The 25,667-nt window shown below is 40.9% G+C and overlaps 2 protein-coding genes across 4 annotated transcripts in view; both read left to right on the top strand.

Moving 5' to 3' along the window:
- The window catches only part of MPP4 (membrane palmitoylated protein 4), a 51,032-nt gene extending 49,760 nt beyond the window's left edge, over positions 1–1,272 (top strand). The window contains exon 22 of the mRNA XM_029910526.1: positions 830–1,272. Within this exon, the coding sequence (XP_029766386.1) occupies positions 830–1,021 (192 nt within the window). The 3' untranslated portion in view covers positions 1,022–1,272. The remainder of the gene's footprint in view (positions 1–829) is intronic.
- Positions 1,273–4,187: 2,915 nt separating this feature from the next.
- TMEM237 (transmembrane protein 237) overlaps positions 4,188–25,667 on the top strand; it is a 28,522-nt gene continuing 7,042 nt past the window's right edge. Inside the window, exons 1-9 of one of the 3 annotated variants that reach the window (XM_024200396.3) lie at positions 4,188–4,237; positions 7,755–7,786; positions 9,138–9,148; positions 9,859–9,915; positions 11,446–11,559; positions 12,676–12,796; positions 13,915–14,075; positions 19,409–19,532; positions 21,006–21,197. In XM_024200396.3, coding sequence (XP_024056164.2) covers positions 4,208–4,237; positions 7,755–7,786; positions 9,138–9,148; positions 9,859–9,915; positions 11,446–11,559; positions 12,676–12,796; positions 13,915–14,075; positions 19,409–19,532; positions 21,006–21,197 — 842 coding nt within the window. In that variant the 5' untranslated portion in view covers positions 4,188–4,207. Of the gene's footprint in view, positions 4,238–7,470; positions 7,787–9,137; positions 9,149–9,858; positions 9,916–11,445; positions 11,560–12,675; positions 12,797–13,914; positions 14,076–19,408; positions 19,533–21,005; positions 21,198–25,667 lie in introns of those variants that run through there. The other 2 variants (XM_024200397.2, XM_024200395.3) reach the window with 2 other exon arrangements.

Below are 25,667 nucleotides of genomic sequence, written 5' to 3'. Positions count from 1 at the left end.
CAGAATAATTTCCACTTGTGTTAATAATTACAGACAGGGACAATCCTCAGCTAATGTAAATTGTCACAGCTCCATTGAAGTCACTAGAACTATCCCAATTTACACTAGCTGAGGATCTGGCCTATGGTGTGGCTTTCCAACTGGTCCCTACCCTGAAAAGACATGCAAAATAACTGATCCTGGAAGTCCTGTGGAATTTGCAATGACTTCAGTCAGCGCTTCTGCTTGCAGCTGGTTTGCAGAATTGAGTTCCACTGAAAATTACATGCAAGAACTCTCTCTTATTCTCAAACGAATATCATGTGATCATATTTTAATACAGGGGAGCTTATTCCAAGAAGCATGAGGTTTATAATGGGACATGCATGCAAATAGTTTGGCGTTGACATACAGTAACTGAGTTTCCTGAAGGGATGCCTGCACCACTTTCAGTCGGAACCAGGGCAGAATAGAAGGGCTTTATTATAATAATATTACTTTGTATTTCTATGCCATCTTTTATCTGAGGATCTCAGTGTTTTAAAAACATCCGTGAATTAACCCTCACAACCTCTCTGTGAGGTAAGGAAGTAGTAGTATCTTTATTTTATAAATTGGGAAACTTAAGCATAGACAGGCTCAGTGTCTTGCCCAAGGTCACATACTGAGTGAATGGCAGAGCTGGTAAGAGAAATCAAATCTCCTGACTCCCAGTTCTGTCTTCTAGCCAACCAACCTCCAGTTCCTCTTTGGAAGGGTAGAAAGTGAAAACTTGGATAAACCTATTCCCCATCCAAAAGTGTCCCACATGAAACTATAATGTTTTATAGGTCTGTACTGTCTCTTACAGGAGGAAGACTTGCAGGAGATGGAGGATTGTGCTAAGAAAACGGAAGCTCAGTTTGGTCAGTTCTTTGATCAAGTGATTGTAAACGACAACTTACAAGAGGCCTGTGTGCAGCTGCTGTCTGCAGTCCATCAGGCACAGGACGAGCCCCAGTGGGTCCCTGCTACATGGATATGTTCAGACACTCAGCCATAATTCTCAGAAGCAGGCAGCTTCACAAAGATGATATCTTACGTTTTACCTCAAGAATAATCCTGTCAGAATTGTAAGAATATATCTTTGTGTGGAGAGATTTCGCAGGGGGATTAGGAAAAAAACTAAATAAGATAATCATACTGTCTTCATTGTAGTTCTTACTGCAACATGTGATGCTTAACATCAATTTTGTACCAAAAAAGTGCTGTAGTCTCTCAGAATTACAAAAATAAAAGATCTGTTTTCTTGCATGTACTTGTGTGGTCTAATCATACCTGGGTTAAAGAAAAAGTGCTTCCCATACCTCCTTTTTGTTAGAGGCTTCTTGATTTTTATGATGCTTCTGTATTCCCAAAGAAAAACTATGGGGGATTATCTCAAGATGTAACAAGTCTGGAATACGCTTAGTAGGTTGACTTGATGCTGCAGGGGAGAGAGCTTTATAAATGTATTATTCTACTGCTTGCTTCTGTCTCAAACAAGTTTCTTAGCTGATGTTTCTTTTTAAATTAGAGATACAGGTTTAATGCTATTCACAACACAAATTACTCCAGAACTCACATTCACGTGTATAATAAAATTGACTTTATTTTAATTTTTTTTACAGCTATCGGATGCTGACATATCAGCTTTGTAAAGACACATGACTAAATGTAATGATGATCTAGTCCATAGCAGGTTAACCCAGGCAATTTACAACAGCAGGTTTATCAGTCTAGAAGCAGGAGCAGGTTAAGGGCCTGATACTGCAAATGCTTATTCACATGACTAGTCTAACTGAAGTCAAATCAGTGAAGTTACTCATGTGCCTAAGTGTAAGAGAGCATCCTTGGGTTCTGAGTCCTTTGGTTACAAGGGTTCCCAAACACAGCAGTAAATAAGAATGGGAGATGATGTGCACGATTGATTGATGGCAGCACCCTGCTTCTGGCCCACGATTTAGAAATGAGATGCACCATCAAAGGAAGGAAAGCTGCTGGTAACTCTAACTCCTGACTCCCTTTGGTGCATCTCGGCTTATACTAGTAATCTACTGTTGTCCAGTAGAAGCAAATGTGTATTTATGATGCTTGATAATGACAGGGGTGTGTGTGTGTGTAATATACTAAAGAATAATGGTATCTTTAGAACTGAATCCTCTCATGTCCTAGTTTATGTAGAAGTATAACACTATAAACTCATCAAGTACTTACTTGCATTTGGTTACTCTGCACTGTTCTCTCATCCTAATCAGTATAACTGAAATGTGTTGCAAGGTCAGTTGGATAAACTGGTAAAACTTCCTTTTCCTTGGTCATTTTTAATTTATTTAAACCACAACAATTAGAGGGTTAAAGCATTTAGTAAAAAAAAGTTTTATTTCCAAAGCTAGGGGAAGCAAGAGTGCAGAGCTCAGTGTCCAATGCCTTATGCACCTGAGTTTTTTACTGTAGGTGTTGCACCAGTCATTCACCATTACAGGAAATAGCCTTAACTTTTGCTTGACTTATGTGTGTGGGTTTCTTAAGTCTAATAGAAAAGATTCTGGGTTTTCCCTTAGTACAATTCTTACACCTACTGACTGCTCCAGCTAAAAATTACAATACACATTAAACCCAGGTAATACAGTTGAGTGCACTTTTAGAGATTGGTATCTTATACTAGCATGTGCCACTACATCACTACTCTGGGTGAGTGTGTAAAGTACACAAGACAATGTAAAGGAATAGAACTGGAAGGAACCTTTCCCTCCCTACTACCAGCAAACTGACAAGAACCTTGTGATGGTATATCTCTTTCGCTGAAGCACTAAGCAGTGTTCATGTGTAGGTGTGTTTCCTCACAATCTGTTCCTTTGATCACAGGCCATCTTGGGCATTAGTGTATGTGGTCTTCCTATCTTTTCTACATTTGTTTTCCTTTAAGAGCTTTTAAAATGCAATCTTTGCTCTCTCATAATTGCCAGTCCAGGCTGTTTAAATAAATAATAAAAAAAAAACCTTAACATTTAAAAGTGGTGATATTAAAAGCATATTGTAATGAAATAGTAGAGTTGGAAAATAGTTGTTGGATTTGACAAGCCACACAGAGCTTTTTCATACCATCCTGGTCGTTCCTGTACTTTGCCCTTTGAGAGTATATGTGATTCAGTCATTGATCTGAGAGCCTAGTTTAGATAGTGGGAGTTCTGTTTAGATTTTCTTAGAACTGTGCAAATCTGTATTTTTTTTTTTGTTTTTCTTAGTCTGGATTCCTCTTGCTGGTTCCATTTTTTCTGTAATATTTATTTCTGTACTTACATTATTCCCTCCCTATAACAGTCTGAGTGCGCAACCCCCCATTTTCCCTTCTGATTCTTCCTGTCCAGGACTGTAAAGGAACCTTGAATGGGAGCGAACTCGATTGGTAATAGAGCAAAGGCTCCAAGTAGGGCCATGCAAAGTTCTATTTCGGGGCCCCTGCTGTTCATCATTGTGTTCTGCTTGAGGGTTCTCTTCTCCCACCCCCCGTTTGTCCAGTTTAAAGAAAACATTTCAAGATCCACTTAAAACTGAGGTTACTCACTGCAGATCCCGCTTGTAAGGGGAGGGGGCTGTCCTCTAGGGCCTGCTTAACGCCTACAGTGAAACAAGTGCCCAAGAGGGGAGCCGGCTAGGGGCGATGGCTCCGCGATCAAGCAGGGTGGGGGTCTCCTCTCCCCCCCGGGGTCTTGGGGGGCCTGAAAGGAAAACGGAGCCTGCCGGCGCTGGGGCTCTCGCACAAACCCCGCCTAGCCGCGGGGCCCCGAGCTGGAGGGGGCTGCGGCTGCTACACCAGGCCGCCCCGCGAGCTCGCCCTCCCCCAGGCCCCGCGCCTCCCCTGGGCAGGCGGCCGCAGCCCATGTACACACTACAGCCCCCGCCTTGGGCAGAGGGAATCAGCAGCCGCCGCCTCACGCACCGCGGGCTCCAGCCCGGCCGGGCCGGGGGGTGTCCCTGCTGCTGGGGGGAGGGGGGGAGGGGCAGGCCCCACCTCGCTGTGTAGCCTAGGCCCAGGCGGGGTCGGGGGGCGCGTTAACCTCCAGGCCCGCAGCCCGCTAGCTGAGCCCCTGGTGCCGCCCGGAAATCCCTGCCTGGCAGCACCCGCCCCTTCCCCCGCGTCTCCAGCGTCTTGGCGACGGGCGCGGCGGGCTGTGCAGCCGGCCGGGAGCTCCAGGCAGGGCGCGGCATGGAGACCCCGCCGCAGGGACCCCGCCAGGTGAGGGGCCTGGGCCGGCTCCCTCGTTGGGCTGCGGGCGGCGGTACGGGAGGGGCAGGTTCCCGCAGTGAGGGGAGGGGGCGTCTGTGGCTGGCTCTCTTATGGGGGGAATGTGTTGGGGGTTGCAGGTGGGGAGTGTGGGGGGAGCATGGGGGTTGCAGGTGGGGAGAGGCTCCCTCATGGGGGTCGTGTGTAGGTGGGGAGGGAGAGAGTGGGGGGGGGGGTTGGGGAAAGGGTGGGAAGGGAAGGTCCCCTCGTGGGGGGAGTGTACGGGATGGGAGGGTGAACTCTCAGAGTTACTTTTGAGTTTTATAGCCTTTTCCTCTCAGGTTGGAGGCAGGGGTTTTGACCTCTCCCTGTCACAGTGCCCCCCCCCCCTTCAGCCCCAGTTCAGTGTGTAACACAGATGGCTATATGGAGGCTTTTAATCCTGCTGAGCTTTCTGAGGCCACAACCTGACCTGCATCTGCTACCTCAATTGTGCAACTGGGACCCCGATCTTGATTAAAAGCTGCAGTTTAAGAACTGTTCATGGTACAGACCAATCTTGAAAAGTGTTTTTTTAAAAAGCCCATTCAGTAAAGTTCTGCACCCCATCCGAGCTGGCCAGCATAGCCATGTTAGCAGACTACAGCTTTAAAAGCAGTGCTTAAAATCAGTTTGCTGGAATAGCAGAGCAGGCAGTGTGTGTTTTACAGTTGCATCCTAGTTGTAGCAATATTGGGAACCCTTGCGTAGACCAAGCTCCTGTGGTCACCAGCTTTTTTAACAGTGTTGTTAACCCTACTCAGACCTACCTAACACTGTATTAAGAATGCTAGTGCTCATGGGAGCATTGTTTACACTGGTGCTGTCGCTATTGGGGTTCACCAGGTTTTTTTTTGCAACCCTTTCCCTCCCAACGTAGACCAAAAAGAGTGACATTTTCCAAGAGGACATATTAACCCCCCTTCATTGATCAAATAACTAGCAAAGTTTTGCACATGAACATAGTCATGGTTTCATGTAACTGGCAGCCAGGAATTTCTGATCCCTGTTCTGTTGTGGGCTTGGGCAAGTCTCTCTTACTGTCTTGATTTCCTTATCCTTATAATAAATATGTTTATATCATAGGTTTTTTTAAATCAATGTAATGTGTTTTGAAGATGTAAAGAGCTATAAAAATAATAATGGTCTAAACCTCAGGACTTGCAGTACCTATACTCCCCAGAACCACTGGTTTAAATCCGGACAGTGCTGACTTAGCCCGTTATGCTTCTGTGGCAAATAAATTCAGTTCAGTGCAATTTAGCCTGGGTCACTTTTGGGTGTGATCTTAAAAACCAAGATCCTGTCTGCTCTGCATTCCTGCTTAGACAATAAAGATACTGTTCTGAGGGAGCAAGAGAATAGACTTGTTCCGGTGTTCTTTCCACCCTCCCTTGGAACAGTACATGCACACTCAAATACTGAGTTTCGGCAGTCCTGCCCATATATAGTTTGTGGAGCACTTTGGGATCCTTTGGCATGGAAGGTGCTCTATAAACAGAAAATATTTAGTGGTAGTTTTATTATAATGTTCATCTGCAAAGGTGCACTGCAATACGCTTTTTCTATGGAGTTGGGAAAAGAGGTTTTTCAGGTCCTGGTCATTTGAAATCTGAAATGGAGTTAAAACTGTTGTACATATCACAGTGCTGGATCTTTTATAAAATCTGAGTAGAAAGGACCTTGCCAGCAACTGTTTTTGTTTTAAATTTTTTGTTCTGTTTTTGAGGAATATCTGAGAGAAACTCTTGGTCTCTTTACAGCTCTTTACAACTATCACATTTAGGTAACAAAACATGTTTACTGCATACAGAATTATTACATAAAGTTATTTGAAGGTTTTCAGATATTAATTTTAAAGTTACCCAGTGTTCTAGAAACCTTATAATGGGTGCTATAGAAATAAGCAAAAATGGGACTGATTTTGGGTTTATCCTCGCTTTACCAACATTTTGTCACTTTTTTGCCATACTCTCTGTATAGAATTCTGTTAACACTTATGGGAAAGGTAAGTAGCAGCTAGCTAGGTGGATGTTGATTGATGGGGTCAGCCACACCTGCATGAAAATATTATTTACAGTCAGTCTCTGCATGGCCAAAACTCAGGACAGAGACTTGAGGCCAATCCTGCAAACCATCACTCGGACAAGACGTCCCACTTGCTTCAATTAAACTAGCATGGATAAGGATTACTCTTGTGAGTAAAGGGTCATGGGATCTTGGATTTCTAATTGTAAGCAGCATTAAGACCTACTGCTGTTCCATTTGGAAAGTTGATGGCAAAACTCCCATAGACTTAAATAAGAGCGATATCAGGGACAGCAAGGTTCATGTCCAGCTAATCCTGTCTATCAGAAGTTTATTTTTAGTGCAGAATTAGCTGAGGTCAGAGTCGACATTGTCGGATTTAGGAAGCTGTTCAGTGTCTCTCTCAAGGACTGACTTTGAATGGTATGGGGAAGAAACAAGTGGTGAGTTCAGTTCTAGGCAGCCTTTAATTACATTATCTGTGTATTTTTTTAATTGAAATAGAATCTTTAGAGCATGGGGATTTTTTCCTTTGTCCAGTTCACTTATTTAATACAAAATCTGAATCTAAGCTGCCTCATTTTTTCTAGGTGAGAAAAATGTATCAGGTGTGTGAGCTATGCTTCAGCTAGTTTGTTAACAAGAGGTTTTATTATTTTGTAGGTTTGACTTTATGGTCAAAATAATTTGAAAAGGTTGTGTTTTATTGCACATTTTATCATGTTGGACTGTTCTATCTCTAAATTTATAATTTCACTAGTAAAGTACCTGCAACTCTTCATACTATAATCTGCAAATATGTTGATATTAAATGCCTAAATTTTGGCAGTGTTTTTGTAGATAATATTTTCAATAACTGACTGGAGTGATGAATTAACTTTCCTGTTTGTGTAGTTTATTATAAGAGAAGTAAAAATATTTAAAGAGAACAGCTACATATGCCTCTGAGGTGTCTATAGCAGTGGTTCTCAAACTTTTGTACTGGTGACCTCTTTCACATAGCAAGCCTCTGAGTGTGACCCACCTTATAAATTAAAAACACTTTTTAATATATTTAACACCATTATAAATGCTGGAGGCAAAGCGGGGTTTGGGATGGAGGCTGACAGCTTGTGACCCCCCATGTAATAACCTCGTGACCCCCTGAGGGGTCCCTAGTTTGAGAACCCCTGGTCTATAGTATCTCTCGAAAATACAGCACATATCAGAATTTAGGCATTGACATCAAATGTGTATTAGATACTACTTTACATTTCTACATAGCACCTTCCATCCAAGGATCTCAATGCAATTGTGTACATTTGCTTATGTATGTGATGTTCAGAATCGCCTTTCAGAAGACTTAATATTTGTTGGATGTGTCGGTCATGCTTGGAATGAGCTGGTTTCTGTGAAATGGCTTAGCAAGGGCTTAGAAGGGAGATGGTTTCATAACATACTGATGGAAGATTTTTTATTTCAGTGCCCACCCCGTGCCCTTCCCCCAGTTCCAAGGTAAGATTAACTGATTATATGGAATATGGTAATTTTTGTGAACTGGAATATTCTTGAAAAATGTGAAATTAAGAAAAATGAGCTCAATAAAAATCTCATAAAGCTCTCACTGACTTCAGTGAGATTTTGCTAAGTGTCTTAAAGAGACAAATATGCTTTCAATTCTGTGATAAACAAAGTTTAAAATAAAATTAAACTTGCATTTGTGAAGCTAGGGTTAAGGCTGTGTCAGCAATTTCATTATAAACCTAGCTTTATTTTAGTTTTGTATTTCACCACAAAAATTTGCAATAGACTAACATTTTTATGTAAGTTTTAGCTTAGCAGCAAACAACTTTTTTTTTTTACTAATTTTTAAAAAGTACCTTAAAAATGTAAGTATTTGGGTATGTGTAACTTCCTCCTTTGACTTTCCAGAGGTCTTGGGGTATCGGATGCTTGTTTTCCAATCATATAGTACAAAAGAAGTTTCATGTTGTAAATAGATTGGGAAACAGTTTAATTCATATCATCTCATTGCTTCTGTCATTTGGAGCGGGAAAAATGCATCAAAGATTTTAAAAACTATTTCAGTCTCAGTAACTTTTCTATTTTCAACCCCTTGTTCTCCTTTCCTGGCCCTTGCCTCATTGTTTATTGCTGTTGAATGCTGTCTCTCGTCTATATTTTAAATTGCAAGCACTTTGGGGCAGAGACTTTTTTAAATCAGCCTGGTGCCTACCATACTTTTGAGTGTGGTATAAATAATAAAATCTATGTATACCATATTGATGCAAAAGATGGAGAGTTATGGTTCTGAGGGTTCAATGATCCATGAGCCAAGATAGATTTTGATGATAGGAAAGGTAGTTGTTATGGTCTGTTAAGTCAAAAATCCTCTTCAGTGCCTTAAGACCTATGTACATAGTAGCTCATAAATACCATTGAGGAGTCTGAATATTTTTTGTTAGCTGCTTGCTTCACTGTCATATAACTTCTCCCATTAGTTTTTGTCAGATAGTAAGACAGGTTCCAATTAAAGAACCAGGTAAAATGAAAGTTTTAATCTCATGAACAGCTAACAAATCAAGAAACTGTACATAGTCACAAGAAGCAAACAGACTATTGTTTTGTCTATTGCTAAGCAGCCTCAACTTTGTCATATTCAAATGTTTATAAAAAGAAATAGGGTTCCGGGGAGGTGGACGGCTCTTATGTGTAAGTTCTGTGACCCCATAAACCAATCGCTTTGTGAGCTCTAACACAGTTCTGTGTTGTAACTGATTCAAAACTAACATTCTTGTTCTTTTTATATTCCTTTCTAACTTTCTTTTTTTAATTTAACTTAAATGGCAAAATCTTGGATCTGAAGTGGAAGCCAAGGTGAGTTTGTTGAGTATTAAGTGCTGTGCATGGATATACTTCTGTTTAACAGTTCCTGTTGACTTCAGTTGATCCTATTTTTAAAGTTTAGTGCCTGCACTTTAATGTTTTGCTTAAAAGCTGATTGCTAACTATTATAATTTATTTATTTAGTGCTTAATGTGTACATGGGTCAAGATTTTAGAAAGTGCCTTATGCTGTTGAGTGGTCAATTTGAGACACTTTAAAGGGGCCTTATTTTCAGAGGAGAGTTATTTAGCTTAGAAAAGCGAAGAGAGTCTTTAAAGTCACTCGTTGTGCAGGCCCCATCTCACGGTTGCCCTTCTCTGGACTTCATTCTCTGCTATATCTGTCTTGAGGTGAAGTGACCAGAATTGGACACTATGCTCTATATGAGAAATTTTTTCTATGTTGCATCATTATTATAATTTCCTTTTTTTTTAAAGCCCACCCTATGTGTGTTTTTTTAACATATGTTGCAGTCTGCGAGGTTTTTTATTTTCTATTACTTCCCCACTCCTTGCTGTACTCTTCCTTCTCTTTCCTCTGCTGATGGGGGTTGTCATGGCTTGTGTAAAAAGGGGGCTAGGAAACTCCAATCTTCTTCACTTCCAAAGGGATTCCCCTTTCTGGTTGAGGTAGAGTTGTTAGAAAGAGAGGATGGATTCCTCCATAGTGTGTAACTACTTCCTTTATTTTACATCCTACAGATGAAATTCCACTTAGTCGTCCAAAAAGAAAGAAGCCCAAAGGAAAAAATGCACTAGGTAAGAAGCTGCCAGGAGTGAAAGATATACTTGGATTGCTGGAGGAACTCTGTACTGTAGCCGATCTCCTGACAAATAGCAATTTGGATTTCATACCTACCATTCCTAACAGGGCAACTTTTAGTCTTTCTGGCTCATTCATCTTCATTGGTTATTGTCACAGTTCAAAGCAATTGCACTTGTATTTCCCCATCATGGTCCAGCAAGGGCACCCACTTTTAGGGTTCTGGCTCCCCAGCCATCACCTCTCTTGGGCTGAGACCTGTGTCTCTCTTCCTCCTGACTGGGGCTTTTCTGGGCTGCAAAGTTCTCTCCCTACACTACGAATTCCCCAGCAAATCAGATTGCCTAAGAAGGCCTGCTTTGCTTTCTCATCAGAGGCTACAAACATATAAACAAGTACATATATTCTTATAGTGAAAGCATTACAGAGAAAACGTATTAAAAACAATAAAAGAACTTACACGCATGCTAATAAACTTACCAGAGATCACCCCAAACTCCAGCAAGGGCTCTGGGACATGAGCAGTTCTTCAAATCCCACCATGGGGTTTTTCTGTAGTTACAAGTTCTTAACAGCTGTTCCCTCAGAACAAGCACCCCATGCATCAGTTAGCCTTTCCTTTATATAGCCTGAGTCTTTGATCTTCAGAAACCGTGAATAGGTAATCAGCGAGCCAGTGGTTCTCCTCTCAGGGCGTAGCTTCAAAAGGTTAGGTCCTGACATGGGGATTTGCATTCCCCTTCCCCCATATATTTCCTAAAAAACCCCCACTTAACTTTGTTGGTCCTGAAAGTTTCTTCTTTTCTGTTACATTGTTGAAGATAGTCCTTGAAGTGCCTAACGTTTACCAGGGTTTGCATTGTCCATGTCTCTCCCCTGGAAAAGTTACATATGATCCCACAATAATACATTAACTTGCATTTATAATACAATGGACTCCAAAGCTATTTAAATGTAATTCAATAAGATCGCCTAAAGATATTGTAGGAAATTGCCATATCTGTCACAGTTTTTATACATTATGATTTTTTTTATTCTGAAGCGGTATTAGTTAGAATTATAGTCTGAATACTAAAGTCATTGGGCTTTTCCCCCTCCATTCTGGTTACTGATAAAGCAGCAGGTGCTGATACAGCATTGAAAAATTGCTTGAATTTTTTTCTTGCTATTTTTTCCCTTTCTGGTTACCTCAGTTGCTTGGGTCCTTGAGACTGGACAGTCATCCACAGCTATGAGATGCTTTTCAAATTGATCATTTTACTAAGTGCTCTAAATTCTGAATGGACTCAACACAAATCCAAGTAAATACTACTATGCCTGTTTCTGTAATAGATTTAAATATTGTCAGGTATTCTTTAACATCTCACAGAGGAGATGGATTGTTCATAAAGTGTGTTCCACATGAATTCCACCTAGTAGCTAAACAGAGAAAGAAATACAAAGTGCAGATATGCCTTGGTTGCCTTCCCAGGAAGGCTCACGCTACCATTGAACTGAGGTTTTTTTTCTTTTATTCTGCTTTTCAGAGGGTATTGTTCACGCAGCTGTCCGTCGGCCATCTGAAAGTAGCGAGCCTCTAACTCCTGAGGTTCAGGATGCTCCACCTCAGAGGAAACGCAAGAAGAAGAGAATGCCTCCTGGTATGTGGAGAGTGACAGAAAGGATGGAAGATGGAATTAGACTTGGCAGCATAAAGTCTTGCTAGCCCACTTCTTAAGTTTCTATTTCTTAAACCATTAGAATAAGTCCATCTGCATTGATGACAGGCCAAAGTCATCTCTGGTGTAAATCCTTGGAGTGAGTGAAAATTCATATCAATGAAGCATTAGGTTGAGAAATCCAACACTCAAGCGTCATGCAATTCTAGATGTTCAGGTTTCTACTGGAGTGATAACTCTGCCGTCTTGCACCTATGTAGTATCTTCTATTCCTGTTTATCTTGTTAAATATGAGCCATATTTTATTACTGCTGCTAGATTTTATAATCTATGCCATAAAATATATGCATATATAATGTGAATTGGGGCCAAATCAGTATTCTAGTAGAAACTTATATTTTGGAATTTCCTGAGTTTTGAATATTTGATGTTCCAGTGTTTCATTACTGCTAGTTTTTGAATTTGAATATTTGCTGATTTTAACAATGGAATAAATTAGAGAAATCTTGTAATATTTTTTAGGATATTGTATTATTCAAGTAGCTATTTTCAGTCCAAAAGCAAATATGCTGAGGTGTCTGCATCTGCTAAAAGATTTCAAGACCAATAGTGGGCTGATTTTATGTGATCATAAAAAAATAATGTAAGAGCTTTGATTATTTCTTAGCGTGAAAAATAGAGAATTGCTTTCCAATGCTGATCCCAGATTTAATATTTTTAATGAGACAAACAGCACACCAGTCCTTGCTGTGAAAGCTGCCTTTGAAACACTTGGAAGTGTTACTTTGAAAACATGTAACACTTTAGTTTACTGGCACCGTACTGCAGCACACAATCACAATTCCTAAATTGTTAAAAGTATATTAAAAGATAAATAGGTTAAAAATTGTCACAAGATTAATGGAAAAATCAAATTTTGGAAGTGGAGAATTATAGATGATCCTGTGTTAACATTTACTATTAACTGAAACTCCGAACATGGTGCTTTTTGTTCCCAGTGATTGCATTATAGTTATACAACTGTCTCAGTGCATACATTTCCTAATCTGTACTAGCTTGCAGATTAGATTATTTTTGTGGTTTGTTTTAAATCTTCAGAATCTGAGACCTCTTTCACCCAGCAGAATGTGCCCATCACATCCTTTTTTCAGACTGGAAATGGCATGGATCCCCAGCCCTCTGAAGAAACAGTGATTCGTAAACATCGAAAAAAAACAAAGTGAGAGCTTCTAAGGTGCCTTATAATTCTTGTCGAAGAATACCTATGATAATGTATTAATATATGTTAGTATTTAAGGCCCTGATCCTGCAAAGACATGACGTCTCTGGAACTACTCAGTGCGCAAAGATAAGCGTGTATGTAAATCTTTACAGGGTCAGGGATTAACTTTGTTTTTTTAATCCATGGTCACAGTGAATGCTAAGAATTTAGTATTAGGAAATATTGAGGTACATTTTGGCAATTTATTAATTTAATCTTTCTTCAAATCTACACTACAATTTGAACATGATAGTATAAATACAATACTTAAATCACATACATTAAAAAATAAATCAGAATATGTAACATAGGCCATATCTGTACTAGAGTCATTTAACGGTATAGGAATACCACCACTACACTGGCAAAAGTGATCCTAGTGTGGATGCAGCAATATTGTGCTTTGTACTGGTATCGTGAAACAACCTCCCACAAATAAAACAAGCTATACAAGTAAAAGTGTGGCTAGGGACTTCAGCTAGCACAACTATGGCAGTCAGGGATCATACCTCTTCACACCCTTGACTGACATAGCTGTGCTGGTTGGAGTCTGTAGTGTAGATATAACCTAATCATCTGATTTCTGCTTTTCTTTAACTTTCACTCTTATTTCTTAACTTTGTTAGAACATTACTTTTGCTCTTTATTTTGTCTCCACTTTCCTTCAGCTTCTGAATGTTGCTCCTTTAAAACACTTTTGTTTCTCTTCCTGCCTAAGTATTTCAATTTCTTTAGCTTTTTTCTTTAACTTATTTCTTCTGCATTCTTTCTGTTACAATAATCTTTTCATGTCTTTCTTTTCCCACCTGAGTGCTTTGTCACAAAACAAAAGTAAAATATTAAAATAGTTATTGGGGGTTTGCTTGATGATGGTGATTTTATGCTTCCGTAAAGAAGAATTTTAGGCTCTAATCCTACAAGCAGTTGCACGCAGAAGAAACTTTTTATAGGTGAGTATTCCATACTATTCATACCAGTAAAATTAGGCATGTACTTAAGTGTTTACAGTATTAGAGCATTAGTCTTTAAAGCTTTAGACGTTGTTCTTTTTCTCTCCACATATCCTGTGATGATAGGAAGACTCGGCCAGCAGAAATGCAATGTTCCAATGAACTGGGAGTGGAGGAAGAGGACATTATTGAAGATGAACAAACAAAAAGTCCAGATCAGCAACCTGTGTTTGCTGCTCCCACTGGTGCTAGCCAGCCTGTGAGCAAGGTGTTTGTTGAAAAAAATCGTAAGTAATTTCTCATTCTTGTAACTTCAGATATTTTAATAATAATGAAAAAGTTAATGCTGCCCTGTTAAAAAAGAGAAGTTGTCCAGATGTGTTTTTCTGCAGAAATAGTTACAACATTAAAACCACCTGAGCATGTGGCCTTATGTATACACCTCTACCCTGATATAACGTGATCCGATATAACACGAATTTGGATATAACGCAGTAAAGCATGCTCCGGGCGGGCGGGGCTGCACACTCCGGTGGATCAAAGCAAGTTCGATATAACGCGGTTTCACCTATAACGTGGTAAGATTTTTTTGGCTCTCGAGGACAGCGTTGTATCGGGGTAAAGGTGTATTTGTAAAGTTATCAAATTTCTGCATATGTGTAATTTGACTTAAAATATATCATTGTGTACTCTGAAGTAGAGCATTCTGTCTGAAAATGTCACGCTCCCCTAAGTTAAATTAATGGAAAGCAAGAATTACTATTGCACTCATCTTGACATGAGTCCCACAAACACTAGTTTTTTAATCACAGAGTTATCTGACCCTGCTCAGAGCAAGTCAAGATGACAGAGATTTATCTAGCTAGTATTTTCAGTGTTGCTACCCTGGTGAGAAATTTTAGGGAAAACGTACTATAGGAAGGCCTGTATGTTCATATACTTTTTTGAATACAAAAGAAGAGGGATGAAAGAGGTTTTTATGGGAGACAAAATGGGATGCTAAAGCATTTTTCTTTTAAGTGAAAACTGTAGTTGTTCTGAAGCTATTATTGAAACTAGTTGTGTTTTGGGGTCTTGGTAAGTATTATGGAACATAAGGACCAAAATGTTTTAAATGCTTCCTCCCTGTGCAGCACCCAGCATAACAAGGCCCTTATCCTGATTGAGATTTCTAAAGTCTGGTCTGCACTAGAAGGTTTTACTGGCAAAACTTTATTCGGCACAGCTCTGCATGCATCCACACTAAAAACTGAGTCCAGCCAACAAAGCCCTGAACTTTTGCTGGCAAAATTAAACCAGTTCACCAAGTGACATAACACCTCTATCAGTATAGTTGTCAGGGCCAGCTCCAGGGTTTTTGCCGCCCCAAGCGGTGGGAATAAAAAAAAGGAAAAGCCGCGATCGTGATCGGCGGCATTTTGGCGGCAGCTCCACCACGCCGCTTTCTTCAGCGGCAGTTCGGCGGCAGGTCCTTCCCTCCGAGAGGGACTGAGGGACCTGCCGCCGAAGAGCCCGACATGCCGCCCCTTCCCCTTGGCTGCCCCAAGCACTTGCTTGCTGGGCTGGTGCCTGGAGCCGGCCCTGATAGTTGTGCAATCAAATTGCCTGTGAGAAGACAGAAATATCTGTACCAGCAAATGCAGCCCTCCAGCAACAAGCCCACAATGCAGCTATCCCTGCAGCAGCGACCTCTCTGGTCAAATTTTTGAATTCTGCTGCACAGGGCTCGCAGTGACTGGAAGCCTGCCTGCCATTTAAATTTGCCAGCATGTTTTGAAAATACCTCTTAACCTGCCTGCCACCTCCGCAAGCACTCTTGTACAAGCATGATTCCAACTAAACCTTGTGCTGCTACTTGTTCCAGGAAAGAGGTCCTGGATTTCCTCAGTCTGTGAAGCAGATGGAGTTGTACAGGCACAGCTGTGGATTCCCACAGGATTCAAGATGTGTATATACTGATATTGCAAAGGAGATGCAGAAGGGGGGGGATACAGCAAGGATGAGGGCCCATGCCAGGCAACGGGGAAGGAGCTGCAGTAAGCTTACAGAAGAAAAAGGAAGGCAACAAAAAGTCTGGCACTTCCCCCAAGAGGTGCCACTAATATGTGGAGCCAGGGTAGATTTGATTTAAATCACTAGTGAGAAAGACTCGATTTAATCATGGATTTCTACATAAAAGTGTATTCTTGTTGGTTGTTGTAACCTTAATACATATTCTTCACAACTCAGAGATAGATGTGTACCTTCTAAAAATGAAACCTACACTATACATTTTTAAAGTGATTTATTTTGAAAACTTTTCAGATTAGTTTTACAGCTATATCAGAAAATGAATGATTGGTTATTTCATTTACCAAAGGTAACTGAAGCAGATATTTATGAAGTCATTGGGAGGTGAACTATCTCCAATTCAACAGGTTAATCATTAATATTTGGAAGATTTTCTTGCCATGATGTATTAGGAGGAGAACATCACCAAACAGACATTTAAATTGTTTTATTTAACTAAAACAACAACGTTATGTATTCTGGATTTTTTTCTTCAACAGCAAGCATAATATTTTAACAAAACAAGCATACGAATTTTTGAATTTAAACATTTAAGTTTTTTAAAATCAGGTTTGTTTTTGTTAAAATCGGTTTAACTAAAACAGTTAAATTAAATATTTTTGTAAAAAAAACCTAAAATTAAATCGATTATGTCAGCCAGGTCAACATGAGAAACTTTAAATATTGGCTTCTGCAGCTAACTCAATCGTCTTCACCTTCATTTTCTGTTTGTTCATAATCTGGAAAAGAAAAACAAGCTTTCCTGCTTTTTCAGGTCCCAAACGATTTCTCAATTTGGAATGAATTAGTCCAAAGGAAGAAAATACTCTTTCTACACCAGTAGTAGAAGCTACTGCTGTTAAAAGTGAGATTATCACTTCAATAGTCTCTGAATCCAAGTGCTTAAGTGACTTCAACCAGTTCACTGGTGTGACTTTCTTTAAAACATCATCAGCAAACATATATTTCTTGAATGGTTCTTATTCCCAAACTGGGTCTCTTTTACGGCCTGTTGCCATTATAGATTTTCCCTTTTAGTGAGAGAACGGTATGGTAGATCTCAAATCAATGAAGGCTACACTCAGAAAGACCTCAAGACTGTTTGTGCAGCATATTCCAGTTTCGCTTTTGTTTCTGCTGCCTGTCCTCCATTCTCACATTTATCTCCATATTTCTTCTCCATGTCCAGATCTGTTCTGCCCCCAACAATCTTCTATTCATTGAACTTTATGAAGCTTTGCACTTTTAGAGAGAGGTAAGGGATTGACTCTGGCTACACAAATTTGCAGAGGGACAATAGGGTTGAGGTCTATTATTTCTCACCTCTATATATTATTTATTTAAAAACATTTTTGCTCTTAACAAGCATGTTATCTCTGGCAACACAAATCCACAGTTTGAGAATTGCAAAACTAAGCATCTCTGATGGTATCTTCTAGACTAAGCACTGAGTCACATTGGGTAGATAGAAAGATTAATCTAAATAATCTATACAGAAGCCCCTGGAACCCCATAAAATTCGGTCCCTAATTCATGAACTATTGGAACTCATTCACAAAATTTTTCTTAAACATTACATGAATATATTGTCTCATACTGTAGAATTAGAATTTATAATCCCTATTCCATGATGAGATACATTATAGATCAAAGATATCTTAATTAAAACTATCTTTAGATAGGATTTTTCCTCAAAAAGCATTTTATCAAAAAAATCCAATTTAAATTAAAAAAATGCAAGTTCCAGAGCAGGGCACCCTGGAACTGCAGACCAAGGAGGAGCTTGCTGAGGAGGGGGATGTGGATGATGCAAGTCTGACATCAGGACCTCTTTGAGACCCAGCTGATCCTAGAGAGAGAACTAATCACTGAGGAAGGGGGCAGGAACTCATGTAGGTGTAATTTACTGTCCCTGTTAATGCATGCCATTTTTTTACTTTCTCCAGGGCCCACTGGGGAGGGGAGGTCACCGTTTTCTCCCCCCCCTCTCAAATTGGCAGCCAACTGTGCATGGGCAGGGAACAAAGGAATTCTGTTTTAAAATAGCCAGTTTATTTCCAGGGTGTGAACTGGCAGTAGTAAGTAATACAAACAGAGAATCAGGATAAAGCAGTCAAAACCATTTCCAAATATATACTTTTGCCAGTACTTTCGCTGGCAATGCTTGACAATAACCAAGTACAATTCAGTATGTTAAAAACAGAAAACATACTTGCACTGACTGTAAGCTACACAGAACCCAGTAAGTGAGCATTCATACTACTGTATGTGATTTTGCAGAAAATCCATTGTAAACTGATTGGATGCAGGATATCAACTCCAAATCATACTACTTGCATCCAGTTCAGGAAAGAGATTAAAAACAGTGTGTGGGTAGCTTTGGGAGGGGAAGGAGGGTTTTGATATGGACAGGTTCACTTGCTCTCCAGGAGTCCCAGGGGCCTTCTGCCCCTTGCAGAGAAGACCATTTATCTTTAGTTTTCTGCTCCCCTGTAACAAGTGAGTAGTTCTGGACGTATCTTTGTGAGAAACATTTCTCTCACCCTGGTAGGATACCTTTCCATGGTACTCTGCCAGGACGTCTTGGGGATTGTCACTGTTTATGTACTCAGCTGTAAGGTAGGAGCAGGGGACAGAATCAGGATATGTATTCCATTTATCACCCCACCACAGTTAGGGAAGAATCCATCTATTATTTCCTACACGGTGCTCGGAGTCACAATCCTGTGCAGCTGGATTATCCCCACTGTCGATTTTCCAACCCTGAACTGATTGTCTACTGACAGATAGCAATCCAGGATTGCAAGCTTCCAGAAAGTGATTGCTATCTGTTTCTCTGCTATTAAAGCAGCTCTCATTCTGGAGTGTCTGTGCTACAGGACTGAGGTGAGCTCAGAACACAACTCCAGGAATGTGACCCTTTGCATCCAAAAGTTCTATAGGTCATCCCAGTTTGCATCACAGTCTGGTCCCACCACTCGGTGCCAAGAACCACCGCTCCCCTGTGTGCAGCTAGTCAATGAATATCTACAGCAGCTGGTTGCTTTCATTCACTGTCTGTATCATCCACTCCTCAGTATCCCCTTTATATGATGAGTCACCAAGATTCCACAAATATAAAAAAATCACTTGCCTTGACCTTAAAATAGACAAGAGAGATTCTTTGGTCTGTGCAGCATCTATGTTTTTGGATGCAAGAAATGAGGGATTTAAAAACAGCATGAAAGAGTGGATTATGGGTTTGATCCCAAACTCCCACAGTTCCCAGAGAGGAGTGATGATATCCCACAATATAATGCAAACATTTCCTGGTTGATAGTGTGCCTGATGGTGATATGGGAGACACTGGGATGCCTGCTTACAGTGCAGCATGTCCTTTGCTGATACAACTTGATCCTGAGGACACACTGCACTGGTACTCATGTAAATGCATTCTACTGAAATAGCTATGTTGGTAGCAGAATGTCAGTAAAACTTTCTAGTGTAGACAAGGGGCAAAGTATTACTGCAATACAAATAATAGGCAGTAGTAATAATCTCCATGATTGAGTAAAGTTGTTTTTCTTTTCAGGGCGTTTCCAGGCAGCTGACCGCACAGAATTGGTTAAAACCACAGAAAACATTGATGTATTTATGGATGTAAAGGCTTTATGGACCACTAGGGATGTGGCACTCTCAGTGCACCGTGGTTTCAGGTATCTGATAGGTCAATATTTTGATGAAAGAAAAGGGACTTTCATGTGAAATCCATTTCTTTTTCTCTCTGGCTAGGGAATGCTTTTGAAGTGAACACCTTCTGTCTACCTTGTAAATGTCTCTTTTAATCTCTTTGGACACACTCAACAAACAATGGATGAGTGCAGAACTGAATAACTGCAAGCTTTTCTATTGATGGACTAGGCCTAAAGCTTATCAGCACTCTAGCAAATTATAGTATAGTTTGTTTTGTTTTGACTGAGAGTGCCTGCTTTTGAGGGGCAGGGGGGAAAGCTGCAGTATAGCAGCCAGAATTTAAACTGTAGGAGAGACCATAAAAGTGTCATGTATAATTTTAGAAAAGAACAGATTTTTAATTTGAATTAAATTCAGAAGCTGCTTTTAGTGTACCATTTGTAGAAAAAAGGCAAATGGACTAGCCTGAAAAGAGGTTGTAACACCCTAAGGGAAATGTAATGATAAATAGCAGTGTAATGAGCTAGTATGAGGTGATTAGTGATTGTGTTAGGTCCAGTCTTATTTAACGTCATCAGAAATGATCTTGAAGAAGTAATAAACTCTTTGAAATTCACAGATGAAACCAAAGTGGAAAGAGGTGCAAATGTTAGTGAGGACAGAAGTAATACAAAGGGACCTACAGAGGAAAGAGATTAAAAATGAGATATACGTAACTACTGTAATGCATCTGGGAAGAAAATATTTGAAAAATACATAGCTCATGAGGGAAAAACTTGGAAATTAGTAATGCTGAAAAAGAGTTAGGAGCAAAATTTAAATCAAATTAGACACGAGTTTGCAATGTGATATAGTAGCAAACAGGCCAGTGTGATTTTTGGCTGTGCAGAGACATTATGATATGGAGCAGGAAAATAATAGCTCTTCTCTATCTGGCTCTGGTGTATTTGTACTGTGTGAACATTGTGTTCACTTCTGGGCAATATGTTAGCAAGGAGTTCAGAGAAAAACAGCAAAAATTATCATTGGGCTGGAGGGACTGACTTATCAGGGGGAAAAAAGATGCATATAGTTTGGATAAAACACTACTAAAATGGAATTGGGGGGCTACAGCAGGGAGGAGTGCACATAGCCTCTATCTTTGAAGAGTATGAACATCAAGTTTGGAGAGGAATTATTTAGAGCATTGCAATGGAATATAACTCCTATAACTATAGGAGTAATGGGATAGAGAAAAGGCTGAACATCAGGAAAAATTTCCTTAATAAGACCTCTTAGGCTGTGAAGCAGTCTCTCAAGGGAAGAGGTGGAAGCCCTATTGCTTGAGACTTTTTAAACTAGACTGGACACATTGCTAGAAAATGATATGTAAGGAACAATCCTTCTGTCCTGGCAGCGATGGAATGGATCTTTAGCTTCTATGACAGTCTGGACCATGAACTTTTGCTGAGATTACAGCTATTTACAAAAACTCTAACAATCTCTTATCCATTTAGGGTGATTGGACTCTTTTCTCATGGCTTCCTTGCTGGCTATGCTGTGTGGAACATTATTGTAATATACATTCTAGCAGGAAACCAGCTATCCACTCTCTCAAACCTGCTACAGCAGTACAAGGCCTTAGCATATCCTGCTCAGAGTTTCCTTTACTTGTTGTTGGCTATCAGCACAGTTTCAGCCTTTGACAGGTAAAATGTTCATTTGTATAACTTACATAATTTGTATGCCATACATCCCCTTCTAAAGTCATCTAGTCATAAAATTTCTTTCTGCGACACTTTTCTCACCTGTGATAGGATGTACTACAGATTGCTTCATTTGCTGCAGTTAGTTCTACCTTGCTCTACCTCGACAAAAGAAGATTTATCCTCTATGTATATATGCCATACATTTTTACATTAAGGGAATGTAATGGATGCATACACATACATTTTGCAAAAATAACAGAATGGTAAAGTACCAAAGGAGACCGTTGTTAACCTTGTACAGTGTTAAATGAGCTTTTCTTCCCTGAAGTATCAGAGGGGTAGCCGTGTTAGTCTGGATCTGTAAAAAGCGACAAAGGGTCCTGTGGCACCTTATAGACTAACAGACGTATTGAAGCATAAGTTTTCGTGGGTAAATACCCACTTTGTCAGACGCATTTCTTCCCTGAGTGGATCTGTATGTTCCCACTTGTGGTACCTTGTGGTAGATCCTTCCTCTTGCTGTGTAAGCCAGAGCTCTTTTGTGCCTCCCACCTCTCCTGTCAGGGTCACTGGTGTTCTGAGGGCAAGTCTATATAGGAGAGGAGCATCTTCACCACCTCAATTGCTTCCAACCATATGCCTGGTCAGATGTGAACTACTCCGGTCTCTTTGGAGTTTCTTGTTTCTTAGGAATAGTTAGTATTAGCTAATTATGTAGAGTTTGTGTTTTTCCTGATTCTGGGTTATGAAGGAAATGAAGAAACAGAGGAAGCCAGGTCTCAAGAAGTGCATTTGCTGCGTGGCTGTCTTCCCACTAACCGATGACCATGTGCAGTGCCTTAAGTGCCTGGAAGAAGGACTGTCTCTTACAGAGTGTTTGATTTGCCAAACCTTTATTCCCAGAGACCGTAAAGCTAGGGAGACTTGCAAGAGCTCCTCTTTCTAAAGGAAGCTCTCAAGGCTAAAACCTCTGGACCCACTCAGGCTTTGGATCCTAGCTCTAAGAGGCCAGTCTCTGCCCCAGTGACCTGAATGGCTTCAAGAAGCTGCAACCTCTGTCAGGGCCTGATTTGGTTCCTGCAGATTCCCTCCGTTAAGCCCCTGAGGCTACAGATGTCCAAAGCAAGTGCCATGTGGTTGGATTTGACTGCCCCTGTTCTGGAAGAGAGGTTGAGAGAGAGTTTGGCCACTGGTTGTGTATCTCGTTCGTCCCAGCTACCTGGCCCTGATGGAACTCCTATGGAACAGAGTCGGTTCTGACTTCCACTTCTGGATCCAGGAAGATGGAACTGATTGATGTATCAGAATCTGGGCCATCAGCACCTTTAGTTCAGTCTGTCACAGCGCTGAAGAAAAAGAGGCATAGAGACTAAATGGTCACTGTTAGCAGTGCCGGTTCCTGGGCATCATAACTAGAACTATCAGATCCATCCGATTCTGACAGGGCCTCTACAGTTCCAAAGTGGAGATCTGTTCCAGACCTGCCTTCAGTAACAAGAAAGATGGATTTATTTATAATGTTGGATCTGAGGTTGTCCACATTGTCAGATACGTTGTCAGTTCCTGGCTCCGTTCCGGCTATATCCTCAGTTCTGGAGAGCTTTGTCACCATGGCAGCCCAAGTTCATCTTCCAGCTCCAGTTCACGTCTTAGTTCTGAGTGTGAAACACAAGTCATCCAAAAAGAGGCATGTTATCCTGGTTCCAAGATCTTCTCCCTTGTCTCCTGTTAGGAAGAAGTGGTCAGAAAGTGCTGCTGGTCTTTTCCTGGAACACCTTATGCTTCTTCCTCCTGGGACCCCATACAGGGTCTTCACAAAGAGCTGGATCTCCATACTTCTCTCTGGATCTGCTGTTATCCCTGGTGCATTCTGTCTCAGATCCAGTCCTGCATCCTTTCCAGGAGGAAGATAGAGGAAAAGTGCAGAGACTTGTGGCTCTCCTTGTACCACCCTCTGGATCACCTCCTGCAGGCAGAAAAACAAAAGGACATGAGATCGACTGCCTACTCTTTGGGTATGATTTCCTGTGCTAGGAGTAGACCCTCTACTCCTTCTTTCCGGTACCAGAGACAGCTCTACCATGGTTTTACTTTTTGTCAGGTCAGAGACATGAAAAATATCAACAACCTGCAGCATTCCAGAGTCAGCATAATAAGAGGCCTTTTTCAGCCCGAGGTCTAAATCTGAACAATCCACTTCCTCATCAGCGCCTTCATCATGAAACAACAAGCCTTAATTTTGACAAGATGATTAAAATCAAGAACCAGCCAGTCAGGACCAGTCAGCCCCCTTCTTTGGAAAGAGACTAGCCCTCTTTATTAACACATGAAGACAAATTATGTCGAACCAATGGGTTCTAGAGATGATAGAAAGGGGCTGTGTCATACAATTCAAAAGATTGATGATCATCCTTCCCCATTATTCCCTTACCCTTTACTCTTCAGGGACCCCTCTCACAAGGGTATTCTTCTTAGAAAAATTACTTTGGATGGGAGCAGTTGTGGAGGTCCCCAAATACTGGAGCGGGGACAGAGTCATGGCTTTTATTTCCATTACTTTCTGGTGTGGAAGAAGGATGGGAGGGATTTCATCCGATACGAGACTGGAGCAACTTGAACAACCACATTTGGAAGTTCTGGTTCCCTATGTTGACATCTCTTCGCTTTCAGTCACGAATTGGTTCACAACTCTTGATTTAAATGACTCATTTTTTCCCTATATTGATTTGTCACTCATTGTAAGTACCCCTGTTTCATGGTGGCCAGATGCCATTTTTAGTACAAGGTGTTTTCATTTGGCTTCTCCACAGTGCCCAGAATTTTTACAAAATGCCTCCCTGTGGTAGACGCTCATTTGAGGAATGAGGGTATTTTTGTTTACCCTCATGTGGACGATTGGCTACTGAAGCTGCTATATGCAAGGACCTGTTAAGCCATATTGTTTTTACAACTAATCTCTTTTCAGCTGTTGGACTTCTTCTCAACCACCCGAAGTCAATTCTCTGACCTACTCAAAGGATTCCCTTTACAAGCTGTATACCAGACTCAGTGGAAGGGAGAGCTTTTCTACCAGATGAAAGATTTCAATGGTGTGTCACTCAAAGAATAAAATTCTTTTTGGGTCTCATGGGCTTTATGGCAGCCACTACTTATGTTACTCGTTTTGTTATCAGAGAATGAGACCTATGCAGCATTGAATGTCTTGGGTCTACAGAGCAAGTTGGGACAGCCTCCATATGTTGATCATCATACCTCAGAACATCATAGCCTCCCTGAAATGGTGGTCAGTGAGAACAATTTGTTCAGAAGTATATAGTTCAGTCTCCTAGATCCATCTCTGATAGTCAAGTTGGATGCTTCAAACAAGGGTTGGGGGGGTTCATCTTAATCAGCTGACAGTTCAAGGGCATTCGTCTTATTAGGAGACACCCTGCACATCAGTGTGTTGGAATTGAGAACTATTTGTTTGGCCCTCAAGACTTCCTCCTTCACCTATAAGGAAGGGTGGTGCAGGTAGTGACGGACAGTACGTCGGCAATGTAGAACATCAACAAGCATGGGTGTTCATTCTGCTCTTGTGTGCAGAGACTGTAAATCTATAGTATTGGTGTCTCCTTCCTGATGTCTATCCTGTGGCCTTGCATCTGGCAAGGTAAAACAATGTAGTTGCAGATCGACTTAGCAGAGATAGTGCATGAATGGTCCTTGAAGTATCAGTTGGTTCAGACCATATTCTTCAGCTGGGATCACCCATATGTGGATCTGTTTGCAATGAGGTCCAACAAAAAGTGTTGCCTCTTCTATTCCAGAACGGGCAGAAACAGTCTATCCCTGTCGGATGCTTTCCTTCTCCACTGGGGAAAGACTCTAATGTATGCCTTTTCCCACTCTCCACTGATGCAGAAGGTAGGAAGAAAACTATATCAGAACAGGGCAAAGATGATTCTCTTTGCCCTGGGTTGGCCATGTCAACTATGATTTACCAATCTCCTGCAACTGTACAGCAGAGTCTTTGTGTCTTCCTCTGTCTCCAGACCTGCTGTCTCAGCAGGAGGGAAAGATCTTTTGCCCAGACCTACAGTCTCTTCACCTGATGGCGTGGGTGATTGGACATTGACTCTGTCTGCTCCTGAACAGTCATTTTCTTTGCCTGTGCAGGACATACTAGTTAACTCTAGAAAACAGTCCACTAGAAGCTGTTAGTTTAAATTGGACCAGATTTCAAGCATCGATGAAGGGAAAACCTGATTCCCCTGTATCTGCTTCCATTCCTTGTGTTCTGGAATAATTAATATACTTGAAGCCTGAAGTGTTATCTGACTCATCCTTAAAAGTTTATTTGGCAGCCATCTCAGCATATCATACTTTTAATTGATGAAAGATTGCTGTTTGTTCCGCGTTTAGTCTAAAGGTTTATCAGATGACACACACACACACACACACACACACACACACACACACACACACACA

The sequence above is a fragment of the Terrapene carolina genome, unplaced genomic scaffold (genome assembly GCF_002925995.2).
Source record: "Terrapene carolina triunguis isolate 2854851 unplaced genomic scaffold, T_m_triunguis-2.0 Scaffold62, whole genome shotgun sequence".
NCBI lineage: Eukaryota > Metazoa > Chordata > Testudines > Emydidae > Terrapene > Terrapene triunguis.
This window is presented reverse-complemented; position numbering and strand designations above follow the sequence as displayed.